This window comes from Bombus fervidus, chromosome 14, assembly GCF_041682495.2.
Source record: "Bombus fervidus isolate BK054 chromosome 14, iyBomFerv1, whole genome shotgun sequence".
NCBI classification, from domain to species: Eukaryota; Metazoa; Arthropoda; class Insecta; order Hymenoptera; family Apidae; genus Bombus; species Bombus fervidus.
Genome location: NC_091530.1, coordinates 7712366 through 7730436, shown reverse-complemented (window position 1 = coordinate 7730436; position 18071 = coordinate 7712366). Strand labels below are relative to the sequence as shown.

At 31.4% G+C, this 18071-nt stretch overlaps 4 protein-coding genes and 2 long non-coding RNA genes across 12 annotated transcripts; 3 read left to right on the top strand and 3 right to left on the bottom strand.

Moving 5' to 3' along the window:
• The first annotated feature begins 1097 nt into the window (after nt 1–1097).
• On the top strand, nt 1098–8699 carry LOC139994141 (prohormone-4). Of its 4 annotated transcripts, none has more exons than XM_072016522.1 (5): nt 1098–1276; nt 1381–1620; nt 3790–3921; nt 4533–4685; nt 4773–8699. In XM_072016522.1, the coding sequence occupies exons 2-5, from the start codon at nt 1491–1493 to the stop codon at nt 4964–4966; spliced, it is 609 nt and encodes a 202-aa protein (XP_071872623.1). In that variant the 5' UTR covers nt 1098–1276; nt 1381–1490; the 3' UTR covers nt 4967–8699. The 4 variants fall into 4 exon arrangements, with proteins under 4 accessions (XP_071872623.1, XP_071872624.1, XP_071872625.1 ...); XM_072016523.1 differs by having other exon boundaries at nt 1098–1319; XM_072016524.1 differs by having other exon boundaries at nt 1099–1235; nt 1314–1620.
• On the bottom strand, nt 8144–8898 carry LOC139994150 (uncharacterized). The gene is made up of 2 exons (XR_011801559.1): nt 8756–8898; nt 8144–8721 (listed from the first exon to the last, which is right to left on the bottom strand). It is a non-coding gene; the product is annotated as an uncharacterized lncRNA (long non-coding RNA).
• Nucleotides 8899–9014: 116 nt separating this feature from the next.
• Nucleotides 9015–11663, bottom strand: LOC139994124 (NF-kappa-B-repressing factor). Its single transcript, XM_072016474.1, has 7 exons — nt 11210–11663; nt 10519–10652; nt 10172–10418; nt 9943–10069; nt 9698–9870; nt 9462–9635; nt 9015–9396 (listed from the first exon to the last, which is right to left on the bottom strand). The coding sequence occupies exons 1-7, from the start codon at nt 11383–11385 to the stop codon at nt 9234–9236; spliced, it is 1194 nt and encodes a 397-aa protein (XP_071872575.1). The 5' UTR covers nt 11386–11663; the 3' UTR covers nt 9015–9233.
• Nucleotides 11664–12410: 747 nt separating this feature from the next.
• On the top strand, nt 12411–13953 carry Mrps2 (mitochondrial ribosomal protein S2). The gene is made up of 3 exons (XM_072016520.1): nt 12411–13019; nt 13111–13206; nt 13278–13953. Exons 1-3 carry the CDS (start codon nt 12983–12985, stop codon nt 13934–13936), a joined length of 792 nt encoding a protein of 263 aa, XP_071872621.1. The 5' UTR covers nt 12411–12982; the 3' UTR covers nt 13937–13953.
• A 77-nt stretch (nt 13954–14030) lies between these two features.
• LOC139994130 (dehydrogenase/reductase SDR family member 7) lies at nt 14031–17869 on the bottom strand. Of its 4 annotated transcripts, none has more exons than XM_072016499.1 (8): nt 17851–17869; nt 15428–15574; nt 15188–15340; nt 14989–15095; nt 14679–14918; nt 14480–14599; nt 14241–14410; nt 14031–14175 (listed from the first exon to the last, which is right to left on the bottom strand). In XM_072016499.1, exons 2-8 carry the CDS (start codon nt 15549–15551, stop codon nt 14088–14090), a joined length of 1002 nt encoding a protein of 333 aa, XP_071872600.1. In that variant the 5' UTR covers nt 15552–15574; nt 17851–17869; the 3' UTR covers nt 14031–14087. The 4 variants fall into 4 exon arrangements, with proteins under 4 accessions (XP_071872600.1, XP_071872599.1, XP_071872598.1 ...); XM_072016498.1 differs by lacking the exon at nt 17851–17869 and adding an exon at nt 17241–17349; XM_072016497.1 differs by lacking the exon at nt 17851–17869 and adding an exon at nt 15933–15988.
• On the top strand, nt 16429–17155 carry LOC139994154 (uncharacterized). The gene is made up of 2 exons (XR_011801563.1): nt 16429–16644; nt 16723–17155. It is a non-coding gene; the product is annotated as an uncharacterized lncRNA (long non-coding RNA).
• Nucleotides 17870–18071: the final 202 nt, after the last annotated feature.

The window sequence follows — 18071 nt, the reverse complement described above, 5'->3', positions numbered from 1 at the left end:
TCATAATTTATAATTTTTTTCTTCATAAATATAATCATTATGCACAACGTGTTTCACTTTATAACTAGAAGATACTTTGTATTACATATTTGTATTACATAAATTATTACATATAATCTGATATAATCTTTTAAATAATAAAAGTATATAATAATTTGCCCTTTAACAAACCATGTTTGATATTGTATATATATATATATATTTATATATATATATGTTTGTATTATAAAAAATAAAATAAAAAATATATAAAATATTATATATATATATCATACATTATACATATATAATGTATATAATGTATAATGCATAATAATCATACAGATACATTACATATTACACTATAGCAGGCTGAACAGTGATTTACTGTTTCACTAGTTCTTACAATCTTAATTTTGTGAAAGCCTTGTCCTTTAAATGCGCCAGAATTTTATATCTATACATAATTTATATGGATAATACAAATAAAATTTATTTAATTCATTAAAGATTCGAAACAAATAATAATTAGAACTCTATTAAATTTTTTTCGTATCCCTTCTTAAATTTTCATATATGTATCTTTAATTCTACAATACGACATAGAAATTCTTAGCAAATTTCAAAGCTACGTCTGCTACTATCACGCACATAAGCGATTCGTGAAATAAAGGAGGAACGTAGGTATCAGGGTAGGAAGATTGGTTCATGGACGACGAAATTTCCAGGAGTTGTTGTGGGTTGCGTGTTAATTCCATTAAACGGTATTATATTCCTAAAAATTCCATGAACGTTTATATACCACGGTTCCCAAGGGTGGCAGTAGTAGTAGCCATGCTATTCTGCTGGCGTAAACGCAACGTTATAACGACGATAAACAAAAGTTACGTACGGGTACAAGGGAGTTGAAATCGATGCGATGTGGTCGAAAAGGGTCGCGTAGGTGTTCCAGGGTAGAACGTTCGATCTCGCTGATTTCGATTGGCCGCGGCCAGCGAGACCTGTTGTGTGATTGGTCGAACGCCTTCCTACGTACTCCCCACCACCTAGCTTGTGATTGTAAAGGGTAGTGGGGTGAGGGGGTATAATATGTAGTTGGTATGGGATGTATGGTATATGGTATATACGCAGGTGTGTTCACAGTGCTTGTGCACCCCGCGTCACGCGCCAGCCACTCGGTGTCGAAAAGAGACGGTGGGTGGCTGTGAAAATTAGAAAAAGTCAAAAGAGAGGAAGAAAGAGTGAAGCGGAATAAAGTATCCTTCTTTGCGTACGTGTATCTGTTCCATTTGAAGGGGTCAGTGTTTCGTCAACGATCGTCACTTTGATTACAGCATATCGTACAGTATCTCACAGCTGGAGAAAGAAGCGAAGAAGTCTGACTTGTTCTCTCGTTAATAGAGGGTAGTTCATCTGTGTTCCTGTACTCAGAGTTATAACCAAAAGGGAAGGTCGCGAAGTGAAACACGTTCGTCTCTTGAGAGTATAATCTAACCGTCTGTCTGCTGAGAATGGTTCAGAGGTTCTGCACTAGCGTGGCTGCGCTTAGCCTCGCCCTGAGTGCTTGCGTTATTTTCCCCCGTGCTGTCATGGCGATCGACTTAAGTCGATTTTATGGTCACTTCAATACCAAACGTACAGGTAAGCGAATAATCGTGGCCGTTTTTGGAGTTTCCCAATAATCGTGGACATATGCAACCTTGATTTTCTTAGTCAACACATTTCCTTAGAGTTACACCTTTGTTTAGTCCATAGAATTCATAGTAGTCAATAACTAGCTATATAGTTTATTTTACGTATTGTTTGCTTTATATAACTAGTTTTACACATTTATGTATATAGAAAGATAGGTGTTATGGATCCATGTTTTCAAACACGACCGTAAAGAATTTTCGTTACCGATAATAACTGTCATATCTCGAATCGAATCATATAGTATCGCGTAACGAGAAGTAACAATGAGATATGTATATTAAAAAATTAAAAAGAGAAGATTTTGGAAGAATTCCGTTTATCCGAGCATATCAAACTATAGAACATTTCCTATGATGTTCCTTCCATCTGTCGTTATGTAGTTCCTATAATAGATCTAATATTTAAAAAACCGAAGTTGAGCTTCATTGAGTTGCCTCTGTATCATATTCGATTGTTCTTTCCATAATCTAGTTTGGACACAAACAAATAAGTGCATATGTATGTTCATTACAAGATATTCTCAACCATAGCAACTACAAATTAACTTGTTCGTATAAACGAAATACGGATAAGCAGAATTCTAGCCATTTCTTCATTCTTGTATAATAGTTAGAACGATTCACGAACGTACATATAAAATAGATATCGATAGTGATCCATTTTCTTTGTAAAGTATATCTACCATTTGCCCAAACTCTACAATACATACCGTGTACATTTTAATCTTGATACGACGGTCCATTGTGTCGATGGATAACAACATTGAAGTGGCAATTTGAATCCACGTGGTACATTAAGCGCATCACGATTCATCTTCGTGACACGGCCTCTGTCCGTGGTTTATTCAACGCAACGTGGTAATCGACGCCAGCAATAAACGTTACTTTATCAATGGCAAATTCCTTTGAGCAATAAACAGCGTGAAGTTCCTCGTAGTTAACAACTTGTTGCGAACTCGAATTACGTCGTTTCTGCAACTTACAGTGGCTGCGAAAAGTATGTACATTCACATTTGCACGTACCCTTATTTTTCAATAAAGCGATTTTTTATCAAGTTTTGCTGCGATCCTTAAATTTTCATATTTCAATCTTATTCATATTTCAGCAAACAGAAAGGAATTCTAATATCCTAAAAAAATGTGAAGCGAGAAATCATGCATACCAATAAGAATTTTTTCATATTTGGTTTAAATTTCGGATATCTTTTAACGTTAGAAAAATGCAATTGGCTCGAAAATGAGATTGGGTCGAAGAACGTAAAAGAATTAGATCAATTTTAACTTTGCTACGTTCCTTCGATCATTTTCGGATTTGAACGGTTTCTTTGTATCGTTAAAAATTTTTTTAATTTCATTAAAAAATATTTTAAAAATATATACACCTAATACACGTAATTTATTATTTTAATTTTACACTAATGTTTCTCTTGGAACGTTAGAAGACTTTCTGTTTGGATGTAAGGATTCGAAAATTGTAGCAGGTTTAAATAATACATGTTATATTGCTCGGTCAATATCAGCCGCCCTGGCAACCACCAATTATTGGTGACTATGTATGCTAATTTGGGCATTGCCACTTACGAAGTTAATGCACACGCGCACACTGACAATCATATACGCGCGTGCTCTTGTATATGATTATATGTATGTATATGTGATATTCAACACGAATCGCACGCGACATGAAACAGGCATGTACAGTTTATCACAAAAGTATTGCAACACATTGTAAACATATTTTATGAATATATTACGAATCTTGTATTTTCTATATATATTTCTAGATTTGTTGAAATTTTACTAATGTAATCGTGATTATCGTATTTCATTACAGTACTAATGAAATTTCAAAATGTTTTATAATATATAATATGTACATAAAAATTTTCTATGGTAATTGTCCCAATACTTTTGTGAACCATTGTATCTGATGGACGCTTATGTACATGCTATAAATTCCATATATATTATATTATACAACTTATGTATCTTATGTACGTATATTACATATTTTACAAAATAAAAGTTTTATGATAGCAGGTATAAAATAGTTACAAAAATAAAAAAAAATCATTATTCTTGTTATTATTATTTTAGTGATAATTCAATGTTACAGGAGATGCTTGTCGTCCCTACGAGCCATTCAAGTGTCCAGGGGACGGTATATGTATCTCGATTCAGTATCTCTGTGACGGAGCTCCCGACTGTCAAGATGGATACGACGAAGATTCACGATTATGCACAGCTGGTAAAATTTCCTGTCCCTTAATTGATTCTATTGCCGTCTATACGTAACAACATTTTGATCTTGTATTCATTTACACATATTTCTTTGTTTCCTATTTAAACATTATTTTATTTCTCTGTCTTCTCTCTTTCTCTTTCTCCATGTTCTTTTAGTGTTAACAGATAGAATGTTGCTAGTTTCCCGTTAAAGAAAAGATTACAACTTCTATTAAACAGAGGAGACTAGTTCAGGGAACTCGTCTTACACAACAATGAAATAGGGACAAGGTTATGAGGAAGTTTTCATGTGGCAGAAACGTATCGAGCTTCTGGTGTATCAGACGTCTGATTTATATTCGTCCTTAACTACTGTCCAACTACCTATCTATTAGCAGACTATATGATCACTAGGTCGAACCTATTATCTTTTGAGTTCTAACATCGATTCTCTGTTCCATAGCTATAAAGTTGTACAAGTAGAAAATGATTACTGTGATATGTAGATATAGATATAAATTTGTATAATTTGTATAGAGTTGTATATGTCGTTGAAGAAAGAACCAGGATTAATGTTAACAAATGTTACGTATATTCATGTAATGTTTGGGTAAAATGTTTTGTTGCTTGTTTTAGCAAAAAGACCACCGGTAGAGGAGACTGCTAGTTTCTTGCAGTCGTTGTTGGCAAGCCACGGTCCAAATTATCTCGAGAAATTGTTTGGGACCAAGGCACGGGATACGCTAAAGCCTCTTGGTGGCGTGAATACAGTTGCTATAGCGCTTTCTGGTAATTACTATAATTCTTATAAAGATAAATCGATTTAAAATAAATTTGGAGCATTAAATTTGAAAAAAGATAAATTCTAATTCGTAGAATCTCAGACGATCGAAGATTTTGGCGCAGCCTTGCATCTAATGCGCTCCGATTTGGAACACTTGCGCTCTGTGTTTATGGCGGTGGAGAATGGTGATTTAGGCATGTTGAAATCAATCGGTATCAAGGACTCAGAGCTGGGGGACGTGAAGTTTTTCTTGGAAAAGCTCGTCAAAACCGGTTTTCTCGACTGAATTGGCATTTTCTTGGAACGTCACGACGGAGGCGCTATAACATTGGCTGTATCGTATTACAATCGCACTATCCTATCGCTTTGAAAGATTCTTTGGCAAGTCTCCTTTGCGAAATGATCGCCGCCTACTTCTTTCCTTCTTTTTTCCATCCCTTTTCTTCTCCTCTTCCTCCATTTCAAGTTTCCTCGTCGCTTTCTTTCGGTGTCATCTTATTGCTCTCCTTACTTTTCGAAAAACACGTTGAGTGAGCACCGAGATAAGTTGGGAAGATATCTATCGTTACCGAGAGGCATGGGAGTACTGAATGTTTAAACTTTCCTTAAATGTCAAGGGTCGATGTTTGTATATCTGTGCACCTTTATCGATGCGACGTCACTCATTTTCGCGCTGCAATGGGCACGCGTTTTACTCCAATAAACGTTCTACTTTTTACACATATTACGTAGAATTAAAAACGAGAAAGATAAAGTGAAGAAATGATGGCAATGTTTGACGGTGAATAGGATGGTCGCGTATGGAGGCGATACGAGAGCTTTGTGATTACCAATCCCATTAATTATATATACTTTACTGGAACATTCTATTCGACGTCATGTAATTTACGATCGATACTAATTAATTGTCGTTTTGTTTCCGTGACCAACATGACGTCGTCGACATGCAATCGTTATTCGAGGCACGAAGAATCATATGAAAACGAAGAGAGGAAACATTTAGATATTTCATTTATAGATTAATTCATTTCGTTTTAACGATATGTATGTAATATTCTAATTTGTAATTAACGATTTCAGAAAAATCCAAACTAGGAAAGCGTTTTAAGATTTATTTTTGCTTTTGTAATTTCGTGCCTGGCGCAGCATACAAGAAACGAATAATTAATGGAATTTGATTTTACTACATTGTCAGACTCCCATTCTACTCGTATTTTATTACATTACCGAAGCTGTGCTTTGGTGGCTAATATTCGTGATATTGGAGATAATGACGTATATAAACTCATGCATGATGCAAGACCTGTCTAGCGGCTGGAACACTGCATGTGTTTTTCGCTACAGAAATTTTTGTGTACAACAACAACAACAACAACAACACACACACACACACACACATGTTATCTATTGCACTTCTACATGCTTATGAAACCGGATAATTACTGCTGGTTCAGTACCACATATAAAGGTCCTTCTACGGATTTCAGTTTCTCGTCGTATCGAGGTTGAGATGTTTCTAGATTTTGCACCAGTATCTCGCCGGCTAACATTTAGATTAATTAATATTTCACAGAACATTACAAGATATACTATTACCCACAGATAAGTAAGTGAGGGACAATCAGAAAAATGTCAAATAATACCTCTTCCACTTTATACTCTAGAGAAGTTGCTTTGATACTTGAAGTACAAGGGAATGATTAGAACATGATTAAGAATCTGTAAGTATCTCTTTCTATAGAGTATAATAGTTACTGTTGGTTTTACTCGAATGAAATGCTTGTATACGATTAATCCTCGTCGATACGGACCGAACGGAAATACGTAGACAAGCCTGATTCGCATCTAAAGGTATTTTGTTAAACCGCTCGGTATGATTTAATCGTGTATCTTGTAATATTGTAAAACACACGCGTTTTGACATGCTCTTTCGTTGATGTAATATGTAATACGAGAAGATCGATGCAAAAAACCTGCAACAATCAGGAGGACTTTGAATCGATTTTTCTACCTACATGCGATCTTTATCGACTGTTTCTGCTAGAATGCTACTGCGACACAAGATATAAATTCTGACTTCATTCAGAGAAAAATCAATGCAAAAGGACAAAAAAATTATCTCGATTAATTACGTTTTTGTTAATTTAATTTATGAGTCATGTTATAGAGGAATATAAATTTCTTGCTACGCTAACAATTGATCTTTAGTACAATATAAATATACGAATCATTTATATCAAAGAATACATACAATTATACATACATGTACATGTACACATTTATACACGTATATGTATATAAAAATCTACATATACATATATTATATCTATTTTAAACATGAGAAGCGAAGCAGGTACAAATCGAGCATCGTATCGCGTTCCTTCAGGGTATAACGCGTCCTTTACTTAAGAATATGAAGGTGACGATGATGATGATGATGACGAAGCAAGTATACAATGCTATGATGTATTAATATTTTCATTACGGTAACGCAACACAACATATCAATATAGATACATATCAGTAATCTAATTTGGAGATGAATGCCGAATTCTCTCTGGAAGCCAGTTCTCTATTTTAGTCTTTTTAGGATTTGAAAAAGAATAGGTCACGTGTTTTAACGATAAAGTTCCCTTGTGAAATTTCGAAACCATAAATACATATCAAATAAAACGGAGAACGATTAAACGTGGCTTCACTCTGGAGAGACTTCAGTATAGTGATGAAATGCATCTCTATCTATTAAGCGTAATATCTTCTAGTCAACCAATGATATATCTTCTAATTAATGATAAATAAGTCTATATATATATATAATTACGTATCAACAGAGGAGTCACTTTTATCAGATATAGTAGATATATATTATTTTGATATATAAAAGAAAAGCGAAGAAAAAATGATGAAAAGAGAGATATGTAACATTCCCTCTAGATGTCAATTACGGTCCAAAGTAGGGCCTGGACCGAAGACAAAATCCCGAGGGAAGTTTGTGTAAGCTTTAGGTATCGAGACTTCTTTTAAAGGATCAAGGCGCTTCGAATCTCCGCTTCGTGAACGCCTTGACCCTTCCTAAACCCTCTCCTCTCCTCCTTTCCCTTTTATCCTCAATTTTGACGTGTTATATTTAAGATAAGACCGTTTATCTCCGGTGGTAATTGAAATTAATAAATTCAACACGTACAATGTGCGGCGCGGTATATTTCCATCGCTTTCAAGCGACGGGCTCTAAAATGCTTGTACATGCCACGTCTTCTCTCTATTCTTTACAGCGAATAATCATCAATTTGCTTCTTCCATATGATTTAAACCAAAGACAATCCATCACGTTTCATCTGTGTTTCGTTAATAATGTATTTTAAGTACTAGATATACATATATATTTGTCATTATATTATTCTATGATATTTTTATTAATCAGTATAGTACAGTTTTACTAATAGTAGTTTAATTGAATGTAGGATTTATTTTAATAAAGCATATTAGACAAATTGTAAACCATTGTAACAGAACATATCTACATAATCCGTCCATAATATTCAATTAAAAGGATTACCATATAAAATGAAAAAAGGAATGTTACATTTTCAATTAGTGCAGAGAATATTTAAAAATGAAAAAAAGAATATTTTTTTTTAATAGAGTTTTTGTTCGCAAAATATGTAACGTAGCGTGAACAAGCATTATCGGATGTTTCTGCCAGTCGATGAGGTGTACAGCGCATACACGTATACATATAATAACACAATCTTGACCATCTTAGTTATCGAGATTTAAAGAATGTGATAATGTAATAAAAAAGAAATCACACGCCTTTGTATCTATGTTACTTTCGACTTCTAATTGTTCTACTGCCAAAGCATTCTTATTATACGGCAACTGCGACGTACCGTACACTTGTAAGCGATCTTGCTTCTTAAAGTTTTGTACTTCTATTAATTAAAACAAAATACAATGTTCTTGGAAATAAGTTCTGCGCGCGAACATCATTAAATAAAGTAAACGTTTCTTCAGTTTTATTTCACGAAATTGAAATTGTACCTGACCACACACACACACACACGCACACACACACACACATATATACATATATATCTTTCGTGATTATTGTAACCATTAAATTAATTCTATTTCTGATTTCATAAAAACTTCTTCTTTTTTTTACTGAATGAACATCGAAATCAAAATTGGTCCAAGGAATTTTTTTTGAAAAAGAGGATGCATTCAGAGAATCCGAATTTCATGGAATTGTGCAATAGCAGGTAATATTTTTCCCAACTACTAAGACACTCTTAAAAAATTATCTATTACGTAATAAATAAAGCAACAAACTATTTTGGATTTAATTTCTTTGATGGAATATTTTATTTGAATAATCAGCTTACATAATGAAAATTAAATATAAAAATAATATTAACAGTATTAGTATAATGTATGTTTTGAATTATATATTTCAATTTAATTTTTATAAAATACATAGATTTATTGCAACTGATATTTATATCTAAGCATAAAATTTTATGATGTATGGAAAGATAAGTTCATTATTTTATTTACAGTCCAGTTGGCTCGATTAACTGATATTTGTTAGTATTGCCCCCAAAATTTTTTAGTTCCTCGACTAAATCTTGTGGGTCTATTTTTCGAGAAACTATTAATGTTCGTTCATTTTTGGGACCATAACTATGCGACCTTAAACCAAGTTGTCTTGCAATCCTATAAAGAAATTGGAATGCATACTTAATATTTTCAATCCAACTGATTATTTTGAACGCACTTACTGATGGATTATTGCTCTTTCATCACTTGTAAAATCAACAGAAAATACTAAATCGTTTCTCATGTCACCTGAAAGGTACTTTCTCATGATGTCTTTACATTTATTTCTTAAATCTTTTGCAGAGCAAGAATTTTGCTTTAATCCGAGACCTTCCCTACTCATTTGCTGTTGAATCCTGTAGATATAAAAGTAATAGTCCTAAAATGTTTTACAAAACAAAATGAAGATTATACTTACATAACAGGTTCTACTATTCCCTGTTGCGATTTACCAAGACCACCACCAGTCCAACCCATTAATTTCATTAATTTTCTTCCAATATTGTCATCAGAGATGGTATCATCTTTTGATGTACCCTTAGTCATTGTCGTTGCAGTTACATTAGCATTCCTATTTATATTGTGCTTAATCTAAACATTAAAATAAAGCTTTGGTAGCAGCTCAATACATATGAAAATAAAAACGAATCTTTTTTTGTAAACCTTAATCGTATAATAATGCTTCTGTAGTTCATGTAATCCAACAATGGATGCTTCTTTCTTCGCAGACTTTTGGTTAGAACTACTACCTTCCGCTAACAGTTTTGAATTTATAAAAATATTACATTTACTATAAAAGAAAAAGAAAGAAATAGGAAGATAATACTGAAGAACAATGAAAAAGAAAGGAAAGGAAAAGATATATATATATATATGTATACTGTATACATACTAAGAGTCCTTAATTTTATCAAATTTCCATTCTAAATTTCCACCTGACACACTGACTGCATTAGTAAGTATATTTTGTGGTATATCTCCAACCCTTTCTATTATAACAATATCGCCAAATGGAGGCTCGTCCAATCTCCTTCGTTTCACAGGTACTTTATTAGATGATAAATTATGTGACAACTTTGTGTTTTGTAATTGTGTTGATGTTTTGGTTGTATTGGAAGACGTTGTTGAAGCAATTCTTCCTGAAAAACTATTCTTTAAGAAATGCACTTAAAGCACATAGATTTTCTTACACTTCTTTTATACTCAGCACATGGTAGAACTCACAGCTCTTAGATATACCTTTAACCTTTGAACTAGCAGCATCCGAAGCTTTCACAACTTTTCTTTGCACTTTAATTTTTCGTGCTTCTCTATATTCATCAACAATATCTTGACCTAATTCTGCAATTAATTCCATCGTCTTTAAAGGATACCTAAAAGTAAATGCTATTAAAATATATGTAAAACGACTCATAAAAATATTTGAGCTAACAAGTGACATTCGATTGGTAGCTAATAACTGTACCCACAGCAATTAAGTTTTGTTTATGTCTATTGCTTTGTCTCATTGAACAGGTTATATAATATATTTATTGTGAACATATATTGATAAAAAATTAGTATGCAGCACAAATAGCCATCTTAGATATATCTAAATAGATCCCATTAAATACTTTAATTTATTAATATAATAAATAATTGCCTGTTTAAATACTTGTACAATTTTTGCAAAATTCATACTTGTATCTCGTAGCATCTATGTATATTTCCAGATTTGTTTGAAATTTTATCAACGTAATCATAATACTCAAGTCTCACACAATATTACAATGTTAATAAAGTTTGGAAATGTTTCATATAACAGGCATAATACATTTATAAAAGACTTCTATGGGTTTCAATACTTTTGTGAGTTACAATATACAAACATATAATAAAACAAAATGCAAATTAATAAAACATAGATATCACATTTTAGATTCGACACTACCTGCATCCAAGCAATTCCACGTTTACAAATACTTGAGCTAAACACACAAGTTCATCTTCTGGAAATTTATCCTTATGAGCTAAAAGAAATCTGCGTCTAAGTTCCCAATGTTCGTCACATTCATGTTCTGTCTTATATCGTTCTACGTCCCAATCATCCTCGCCGCTCATTTTCATCACAATATCACACGTTTCATATGACAAATTACAAATTTATACATAAACACACTGGATGTGTACCACTTGTTAAAAGTTGTACAAAACTTTCCTGTAGATGCCTTATTAAAAGTACTTCAAACACTTTTGTCTGACTTATGTGAAATATGTTACAAGACAAAAATATATTTAAAAATTTCAATATTAAGGGACAATGTATTATCGCAAAATGGCCTACACAGCAATAACACCATGGACGCAATATAACATAGATTTGAGATCTTAGGAAAGCTTAGAACTTAAGAAATTAATTAGGATTGATTTCTTAATCATAAGTAAATTTAAAAAGTCGTCCGATTGGTGGACCATGAAGCACTATAACCATCTAGCGATGGAAAGATAGAACTAATCTCTTTATGAAGAAAATAAAAAATAAATTTTTCGGTCTGTAAAGCAAATTCTTGAACTATTCAGGAATTAAATTAACCCTTTAACTTTCAAAAATGTTTCATGTATATCATTCCGATTTTCTACGTATTGGAATTAGTTTATTTTCTGCTTCGTGACAATAATTTACAAATTTGCCGAAGGATGGCGTTATTCGGGAACTGTTTGATTTCATCACACTATTTTCTTATTCTCAGATGCTGCAGTCTCATTCTCATGCACTTCGTTAATCTCCTTTTCAATTATTCTTATTTATACGTTACATCTTCCAATCACAGCATAGTTTAGATGTCCTATGTAATTAATTAATAATATGCAATTGATGCAAAATGCTCTATTTTGTGCACTGTGGCGCCTACTGCCAACGAGTCAATGGTTGTAACATAGAACAAAATTTTTAATTGGTAGTATAATATATATAATTGATAGTCTTTGACATAAGATATGGCATTTTACACCAATTCTATGTAATGAGTTAATTACGTAAGCAATCGGAATAATATTATATAGAGAATATTTCTGAAAGAAAGCATTAATTTAATTCCTGAATAGTTCAAGAATACGCCTTATAGACCGAGAAGATTGATTTTTTAATTTTCTCATAAAAAGATTAGTTCCAGCTTTTTACAACTAGGTGGTGATAGTATTTTCTAATTGGTCCGCAAATTAGAAAAAGAACTATTTCCACCGTTATATGTTGGCCTGGAATACTGTATCTTTGTGCTGAGGATATTGTTCATGCAATAATAAATATGGCAGATATTTAGGAGAACCGTGTTTATTTAACTGGTTCACCCTTCCATACATATATTGTAGTAATACATATATATCGTGAACTGGTGTACGAAGTTGAAACTAGTTCTTTTTTGTGTACATAGGTATATGAAATTACATAGGAATATGTCTATAGGTATATATTAGATCAATGTGCCGAAATTAATAATAAAAAATATAAGTAACATAATCTGAACATAATTAATGAAATATGTATCGCATTTATATCGACTTCCGATTTAAATATTAAAGAAAATAAATTTCATTTATTTAATTTTAACAGCAGTGAAGCTTCTTAACCTATTATACAGAAAAAGATTTAAATAAGTCTCTTTTAGCAATAAATGTACATGACATAATTATCTGTCGATAGTATAGAAAATTAAAAGTATACACGATGACTTCTATTGTCACACGAACAATTTCATCTAAACGTAAATATCTTTCTCTTCCTCTCATTCACTTTTTTATTGTTTAAATGTTTCTTCAAGTTATTGTAAACTTAAAGCATATTGTTTATTACAGTATGGAGAGATTGGAGTGTTTTGCGACCATTACTCACATATTGCTCGAAGCATAAATTATCCACAAAACCTGAACCACAACAAGAAATTAAAGATGGTAAAATTTTTATATCTTACATACTTGATTTTATTTTTTTCTGAATAAAATATAAATTTATAATATTCCAGTTTCAAACACAGAGAGTCTAGAAGATATAAATCCATTAAATCATCCAGATTTTTTTCATGTTTATGATATGTTTACTGTCAAAGACTTATTTGATGCAAGAGTACATTTTGGTCACAAAGAAGGTTCTTTAAATGATTATATGAGACCTTTTATATTTGGATCTAGGCTAGGTCACTTAATAATCGATTTAGATCAAACCGCTGAACTTTTACGACAAGCATTAAATTTCACAGCCCACATAGCTTCCAGAGATGGAATAATTTTGTTCATAGCAAGAAATTCTCAAATTTCGTATCTTGTAGAAGAAACTGCAAGGCAATGTCAAGAGTATGCTCATACACGGTTTTGGAAGCTTGGAACATTTACAAATGCCACATGTGAGTTTGGAGCTGTTACCAGATTGCCAGATTTGTGTATATTTTTGAATACCATGCAGTCTGTTGTTGAACAACACATAGCAGTGTCTCATGCAGCTAAAATGTGTATTCCAACAGTTGGTATTGTAGACACAAATTGCGATCCTAAACTTATAACATATCCAGTTCCTGGAAATGATGACACACCTTGCGCCATAGAGTTGTATTGCAAATTATTTAAGGAAGCAATAATGAGAGGCAAAAAATATAAGAATGAAATGCTTGCAAGGAATAAAATATAATATAATTTCTGATTGAGTACTATTGTGAAAATATTGTTTTTATTGAATTCATATAGCAAATGTAACAATTATAAATTAGTGAATCAGGAACGAGTTGAATAAAAACAACATAATATATAACATATATTTAAGTATAAGAAAAAATATATATTCATTCTGTTTCTTTTGTACTTGTTTTAATATTTGTTTCATCATCTCGCAAACGCTGCATAAATTTTGATCCCAGATACTTTATTATCCTAAAACATAAAATAATTTTATAAAATATCTAAATGAAAATTTTGGTAAATCTAAAGTAACATACCATAATCCGATATTTGGGTAATAAACTCCAAGGTACACCAGCTGTAGTATATGTGGTTTAGAAATCCACACTTCAGAAAGCTTGTTTGCTATTGCAATTCCCATCAGTGTAGCACAACGTTCTACACTCACTTTATTTACCGAATTTTCTTTCACATTTTCTCCATATTTCTATAAAGTAGAGATACACGAAAAAGAACTATGAATAGTTAATAATGTCAATACATTATATATACATACTTCACCACTTTTATCAGTGAATGCTTCCATCAAAAAATTAGTATATACTGGCCCTGGACATACAATTGTAATTGGTATATTTTTATCACTTTTTTCTAAAGCAAAAGTTTTACAATAACCCTGTGTATAATAAATATTTATTTATACATATACAGATAGATTAATGATTATACGATTATGATTAAAGTATTATACCCACATGTAATGCAAATTTATTTGCACAATATGTAGCAGAAAATGGTGATGCCGTAACACCAGCAATGCTTGAAGTGAATACAAAATGACCTGCACCTACTTTGAAAAAATATTTTGCTACTAATCTAGATAAAGCTATTGGTGAAAATACATTCAAGTCAAACATTTCTTTGTCAACAGATATGTCAATATTCTCCCATATTGCTCGTTGTGATCGTCCTGCATTATTTACAAGTACATCCAACTAAAATTGATTTAATGTATAATTAAAGTATAATGTACCATATGATCACAATAATAAAATATGTATTTACTTTGCCAAATTTAGCAATGATATTATTAAATGCTGACTCATGACTATTTACATCACAAATATTTAGAACTAGCACTTCAATGTCTGAACTTTTTAAATTTGTATTTTCTAAAAATAAATAAATTAGTATATTAAATTTGTGCAAAAGTATGAGGATAATTAATAGAAATAATAACTATTATTATCAAAAACTTATTTACTTTTCAAGCAATTAACTTTTACTTCTTCCAATTTAGCTTCCCTTCGTGCTGACAAAATTAATTTGCATCCAGCCTCTGCCAAAACATATGCAAGATGTTCTCCAATTCCACTTGATGCTCCTGTTATCCATACTACTTTATCTCTTAAAGTACCTAACAAAAATGTTAAAAATATACTTAAAAAGATATCTTAACAATGCAATCATAAATATTTTTTTGAAAAATATGCATAGTTATTACTTGTAGGTTTGCCAAATTTTTCATAGATAGCAAGATGTAAGTCACAATCAAGGAACCAAGGGCAAATAATGTAAACAAGACTATAAATTAGAGTTATTAAGCCAATGAGAGCTAAAAGATCCATATTACTAAATTATATAATTGAATCTGAAAAAAGTGAACATGAAAAGGTATTACGATTTAATCACATATTTTTGTTTTAAGAGATTTAATATTTTTTTTAAATCAGTATTGGTTATATTAGGTAATCCGAAAAATTTCTTTCGTTTTATAAAGAAATAATAAACACACAATGTTTTTTGTTTTATATTAGTTTATTTAATTATGCACGAACGTAATAGTAGAAATATAACGAAATGGATCATATCTAATTCAATAAAATAATATGAAACAGAAATTGTTGTTCATCTATTATCACCTTATGAAACGAAAGGACCTTTTCGGATAATCTAGTACTTTAAAATGATTTATATTTAATTATAAAATAAAGTTCATCTGTACTTACAATTGAATCGGTTATAGAGAAGAAATCTGATTAATATCAAATCAAATTTATTAGTGCAAAAAGAAATTGATATTATTAATCAAAGTATGTATGTACTTATAATGTAGAGAAAAAATCATTTCACTTGTATAATCAATACTTTTATGATAATGCGTATCCCTTTTTTATATTTTATTAGTTTTACCAGAAATGACCATTCAGATTTCTATTTCATCATACACATAATGGAGTGATAATTGTATAACAATCGATAATATTATATACAATATTTAATAATAATATTACACCTAATATTGTAAAATGCAATGCCAATACTTTTAATCCAAATAGCATACGAAAAAATATTTAATTTGTCTTTCGATTTATTACTAACAGTATTTATGATTGCAACTATAGCATAGTATTGCTACAATTATAACAGCTTTTAGCTGTTTATATAAGACAAAATATGTAAGGGATATTTATATGATCGATTCTAGACATGAAAATGATAATAGTATTTTATGCTAGATATATGAATCAACTGATGAACCTTCCTCTCTATCTCTCTCATCCTTGATGTTTCTCATTCAGATCTCAACGAGATGAGATGAACTCAAAGAGATAACATAGGACATGGATAAGGATTTCGACTCTCGATTAGTATGTAACAGTTAATGATCATATCGATTATAAGTCTACCGTTATACTGGTATATAACCATGATAGCCTGGTATGTAACCATTTTTAATAATATTTTAAACGATTTATATATTTTTATATGACATTTTTTGTTTGGTTATGCTTATAGAATACATCTACGAAATACATCTATAAGGCACGTAAAGTGTGATAGCTGGATATTATCGAAAATATCAGTAACACAAAAACGTGTTGTTAACACAACTGAAAGTATTGTAGGGAGCACAATTTTTCGTATATATATAATATTATAATCATTCGAGGACAAAATCACTTTTATAGAAATGTTTGGAATTTTGAACTGTAATAATCATTCGTGAATTGGTGTTTTGCTTATAATCTTTTGTTGAAACTATATTTAATATTAGATATTAAATTTTGTATGATCATTTTTTTTTGTATATGACTCGGTGACATTTACATAATAGAGGATGTATAGCTCGCGATATTATAATGTATGGAAATCTCCCACTCTTAATTAAAGTCTATAAAATACAAATGATAAGAAAAGGAAGTTCGCAAACAGGATACAAAACAAAACGGTAAGAACTTTCTTAATTAGAACGATAATTATAACAACAGAAAGGAAATAAACCAATTTAAATTGAATTTTATTGTTAAACTTACTCTCAGTCACATTTGTTTAACTCGTGAGTGAACCTCTTCAACCAAATATGATTTACGTTAATATTGCATTTCTATCGACAGAAGAAAAGGTTGCTAGAAAAACTGACAAAAATAGTTAATTTACGTAAGATCGCGAATTTGTTGCTACAAATTGCTAATAATTCTTCTTTCTGAACTGATTACCACTTTCTCGTTCTCTCTTTCTCTTATTAACTAATAGGTTACTAAAATTAGTAAACAGGTTACACGATTCCAGAATATGCAACATGCTCAGGGCCGACCATTTGTTAATTACGAGTCAGACATATAGAAAACATTCGATAATTGCACAACTGCACAAAAAGGTCCTCTGCATAATAGCACAGTTGTCATTCCTACTATAGGAACAGGTTTCCCTAACGCGCCTCGAAAGTCGACGGTTCATCGCGATTACGTAATGTAACATGGTTCAATGTTAAATATCGCTGAGACAATATATACAAATACCAATTCAAAAGTACAACTTTTTTATTGTTGACTTTTTTAAAATTAAACTTTTACTAACATACTGTATGATTTATCTGATTAAAATGAGATTAAACACGATATAATTTAAATTATATGCACTTACTGATATTGTTACGCCACAAGGCTTAAATCGTATTTCTAACCGTTGCTCGCGGTACTATAGCGTTGTCCTATCTGACAGACGAAAGATATACAATGTATAGACGACCGCATAGTTGTTACGAGCAGCGAGTTCCAGAAACGTTGATTTCTGTTTCTGTCTCTGTTTCTGTCTCTGTCTCTGTAAGGTCAATCAGTCTCATTTGAAGATTCAAACGACATATA

What these genes read in the sequence shown, in the direction of transcription:
- LOC139994141 (XM_072016522.1), top strand. Translation starts at nt 1,491, where the DNA reads ATGGTTCAGAGGTTCTGCACTAGCGTGGCTGCGCTTAGCCTCGCCCTG. An exon ending in TTCACGATTATGCACAGCTG is followed by an intron (nt 3,922 to 4,532) that starts GTAAAATTTCCT and finishes TGCTTGTTTTAG; the next exon opens with CAAAAAGACCACCGGTAGAG. An exon ending in AGTTGCTATAGCGCTTTCTG is followed by an intron (nt 4,686 to 4,772) that starts GTAATTACTATA and finishes TCTAATTCGTAG; the next exon opens with AATCTCAGACGATCGAAGAT.
- LOC139994124 (XM_072016474.1), bottom strand. Translation starts at nt 11,385, where the DNA reads ATGAAAATGAGCGGCGAGGATGATTGGGACGTAGAACGATATAAGACA. An exon ending in AGCATTATTATACGATTAAG is followed by an intron (nt 9,871 to 9,942) that starts GTTTACAAAAAA and finishes TTTAATGTTTAG; the next exon opens with ATTAAGCACAATATAAATAG. An exon ending in GAAAGAGCAATAATCCATCA is followed by an intron (nt 9,397 to 9,461) that starts GTAAGTGCGTTC and finishes ATTTCTTTATAG; the next exon opens with GATTGCAAGACAACTTGGTT.
- Mrps2 (XM_072016520.1), top strand. Translation starts at nt 12,983, where the DNA reads ATGACTTCTATTGTCACACGAACAATTTCATCTAAAC. An exon ending in ACGAACAATTTCATCTAAAC is followed by an intron (nt 13,020 to 13,110) that starts GTAAATATCTTT and finishes TGTTTATTACAG; the next exon opens with TATGGAGAGATTGGAGTGTT. An exon ending in ACAACAAGAAATTAAAGATG is followed by an intron (nt 13,207 to 13,277) that starts GTAAAATTTTTA and finishes ATAATATTCCAG; the next exon opens with TTTCAAACACAGAGAGTCTA.
- LOC139994130 (XM_072016499.1), bottom strand. Translation starts at nt 15,551, where the DNA reads ATGGATCTTTTAGCTCTCATTGGCTTAATAACTCTAATTTATAGTCTT. An exon ending in TCACTGATAAAAGTGGTGAA is followed by an intron (nt 14,411 to 14,479) that starts GTATGTATATAT and finishes TCTACTTTATAG; the next exon opens with AAATATGGAGAAAATGTGAA. An exon ending in TACCCAAATATCGGATTATG is followed by an intron (nt 14,176 to 14,240) that starts GTATGTTACTTT and finishes TTTATGTTTTAG; the next exon opens with GATAATAAAGTATCTGGGAT.